At 34.2% G+C, this 3,641-nt stretch overlaps 1 protein-coding gene across 2 annotated transcripts in view; it reads left to right on the forward strand.

Annotated features, from left to right (window-relative positions):
• The first annotated feature begins 1,542 nt into the window (after nucleotides 1-1,542).
• LOC107726296 (disabled homolog 2-interacting protein-like) overlaps nucleotides 1,543-3,641 on the forward strand; it is an 81,193-nt gene continuing 79,094 nt past the window's right edge. For both annotated transcript variants that reach the window (XM_016535835.1, XM_016535836.1), the window contains exon 1: nucleotides 1,543-1,805. In XM_016535835.1, coding sequence (XP_016391321.1) covers nucleotides 1,682-1,805 — 124 coding nt within the window. In that variant the 5' untranslated portion in view covers nucleotides 1,543-1,681. The remainder of the gene's footprint in view (nucleotides 1,806-3,641) is intronic.

Raw genomic sequence — 3,641 nt, forward strand, 5'->3', positions numbered from 1 at the left:
TGGCATCTACAGTAATTTTATTTGGATATAAATTCAGATTTGTAGGGAAATTGGAGGTCCAAAAAGAGATGGAATTGTTTTTAAAGCAGAAGTCTGATGAACTGCTCCTTTTATTTTTGAATCTCAGATCAATGCACTTATACAAGTGAAATGTACAAAACCTTACAACATTTCTCATTCACAAACTGAAAGGCGCAATATGTAAGATTTTTTTATTAAAATATCCAAAAACCACTAGAACAGTGTTATATATTTTGCTGACGTGTACTTACATTATCCCAAATGTTTCGAAGAATGTTTAAATCCAGAGAAATAAGCAATTTTAACTAAAATTACATATTGTGCCTTGAATGTATAATTTTATTTAAGTTAAATGTATCATGGTTTTCCACAAAAATATTACGCTGTTTAAATATAATCAACATCAACATTAAAAATAATAATAAATGGTTATTGAGCATGCAAATCAGCATATCATAATGATTTCTGAAGGATCATGTGACACTGAAGACTGGAGTAATGATGCTGAAAATTCTGCATTGTCATCACAGGAATAAATTATAAATGTAATAATATTTTTAAATATATCTGTTTTTACTGTATTTTTGATCAAATAAGTGCAGAATCAAGAAAATTTACTGAAATTACACAAGCTCAAAAGTAGAATGCAGTTGCGATAATGAGAATTTTAATAGTACTAAAAATAGGATCGTTGTCTTGATGCAACATTATTTCGTAATTGTATTCATTTTTAATTGTATTTTTATTGTTATAATTAAAAAAAAAATTAAAATGTGACTGAGAAATGTTCTCTACAAATTTCATCCGATTCACCCTATATATGTGACCCTGGACTACAAAACCAGTCATAAGGATCAATTTCTCAAAATTGAGATTTATACATCATCTGAAAGCTGAATAAATAAGCTTTCCATTGATGTATGGTTTGTTAGGAAAGGGCAATATGGCCGAGATACAACTATTTGACAATCTGGAATATGAGGGTGCAAAAAATCAAAATACTGAGAAAATCACCTTTAAAGTTGTCGAAATGAAGTTCTTGGCAATGCATATTACTAATCAGAAATTAAGTTTTGATATATTTACGGTAGGGAATTTACAAAATATCTGCATGGAACATGATCTTTATTTAATATCCTAATGATTTTGGCATAAAAGAAAAATCTATAATTTTGACCCGTACAATGTTTTTTTTGGCTATTGCTAAAAATATACCCAAGCGACTTAAGACTGGTTTTGTAGTCCAGGCAGGGTCACATATGTTCCACCACCTCCTGATCCAGCCCTGGTTTTCACAAAGACTCTTCATACAAACTTTGTCTTCTGGCTGTCTCTCTGTGTTCAATGGCATAACTCTGCCTTCCCACTACTTAGAGACAGAGTGTGTGTTATAGAGAGAGAGAGAGAGCATGTGGCACTGAAGAGCCTTTTGAGCTTTTCCCATCTCAGTGAGAAATCAAGCAATAGAGAGAGAGAGAGAGAGAAAGCAAACTTTCCCTCCTACTGTTGGACTTTTCCCAGACTTGAGTGCTGGATTTCCTCTGATACTTTGGATGTCACTGCACAACTGTGGGGTTTATGCACAGAAGGGATCTTTCAAGTTTTGTTGACTGAGCGTGTGTATGTGAGGTGTGTGTGTGACAGGAGCGTGCTCGGAGCTATGTCAGGTGTTACACGGAAAGGTTCTGGGAGACCAGGATATTACTACAGACTCCTGGGTCGAACAAGGCTACAGAGACAGCGCAGCCGCTCCAGGAGTAGAAGCAGAGCCACAAACAATAGGGGTAAACATCTCGTTATAACTTTGCTACATTGTTTCTGAAATATTCCCTCCAGCCTTTTAAAGTACTTTTATATGTTGTCAACAGTGCAGTATATGTTAATAATACCCATAACTGTTACATTTGCCACACTTAGCTGCAGTATGTTAAGTTTGTGTGTAAGATTTCTGTTGTTGCCACAGTAGTAAAACATCATAACAGCCCGTTTATAAGAGTGCAACTGCCATAAACAGATATTACCACTTTATGGCAGCACTCTTCTGAGTACTTTTTATAAAAGCTGTTTTTTGCACTTTTTACACTTTATTTTAATTCTGAATAAGAACATAATTGAATGAATGAACTCTAAGAAATGTAAATCACTTTATTTTGCACTTCTTTTTAGATTCAAAAAACTGGATGCAAGCACTTCCTCTTTAACCATGAACCATTTTAGAGTTGCTATTAATGTGTTTCTGTTGGAATATTGTTTGGTTGTGTGTGTGTGTGTGTGTGTGTGTGTGTGTTAAAGAGAAACGTGATGTGAAAATGTGAGTGATGATCAGACATTGTTGTCTAATCACAGTTTGCCAGTTGTCAAACTATGAGTCTGTGCATTAGTAGTGGGACTCTTTTTGGAGATTAAATTGTTATGGCAGTAGGTGACAAAGGGTTTGTGTATCATTAAAAAGTAATTGAAACATTCACTCAGCCAATTCATTAAAAAACAACAAATTCCTACAGGAACCAAGTGCCACTATATGTTGCTTGGCAATGCTGAATGACTGATTCTTTGACTGTGGAACTATTTTCTTTTGTTTAATATAATATCAAATTTGACAAATGTATTTATTCATAAAGACATAGTACTGTGATGTGAAGTAGTGTTAACTCCTTTTTCATAGAAATGTTGTATAAAAGAAACATTTAATTCAATTCAAGTTTATTTGTATAGCGCTTTTCACGATACAAATCGTTGCAAAGCAGCTTTACAGCAAATTAAGTTTCTACAATATTTAGTAGTAGCTTATCAGTGGTGACTGTCAGTTAATGTACATATGGCAGAAATGTACGGAAAAATCAATTAAAGACGATCAAACATCAACATGGACGGATCATAGTCTCATGTCTGTGGCCTTTTTTTGATATTAAGTACAAAAGCATACGTGACCCTGGACCACAAAACCAGTCTTAAGTCGCTTGGTTATATTTGTAGCAATAGCCAAAAATACATTGTATGGGTCAAAATTATAGTTTTTTTTATTTTATGCCAAAAATCATTAGGATATTAAGTAAAGATCATGTTCCATGAAGATATTTAGTAAATTCCCTACCGTAAATATATCAAAACTTAATTTTTGATTTGTAATATGCATTGCTAAGGACTTCATTTGGACAACTTTAAAGGAGATTTTCTCAATATTTTGATTTTTTTTGCACCCTCATATTCCAATTTAATGCTAATGTGTTATTTTTACGTATTATTTTCTTTAATGTTTGTTTCCATCCGATCTTGAATAATTGGTTAACTCCCCTGTATAAAAAACTTAGTCACTCTGTCAGTTTAATATTAGTTGTAACACCTAAGTATGACCGTTTAATACCGCAGAAGCCGTAAAGTTAGTTAACGAGCCCTCATGCGGAGCGGCTGGAGTTGAGCGTCTGTGTGGAGAAGGGGTTATTATCAGCTGTAACTTTACGGTTTAACAACAAGACAGGTGACCAGCCACAAGTATTGAACCTGACACAGCAAACGCTCATACTCACACAATTTTCCAAACCAGTCAAGCAGGAACTCAGTACTTCAGTATGGCCCAACAAGCTCCTGCGCTCTCTCTCTCTCTCTCTCTCTCTCTCTCT

Source organism: Sinocyclocheilus rhinocerous, unplaced genomic scaffold (assembly GCF_001515625.1).
Source record: "Sinocyclocheilus rhinocerous isolate Xijiao unplaced genomic scaffold, SAMN03320098_v1.1 scaffold486, whole genome shotgun sequence".
NCBI classification, from domain to species: Eukaryota; Metazoa; Chordata; class Actinopteri; order Cypriniformes; family Cyprinidae; genus Sinocyclocheilus; species Sinocyclocheilus rhinocerous.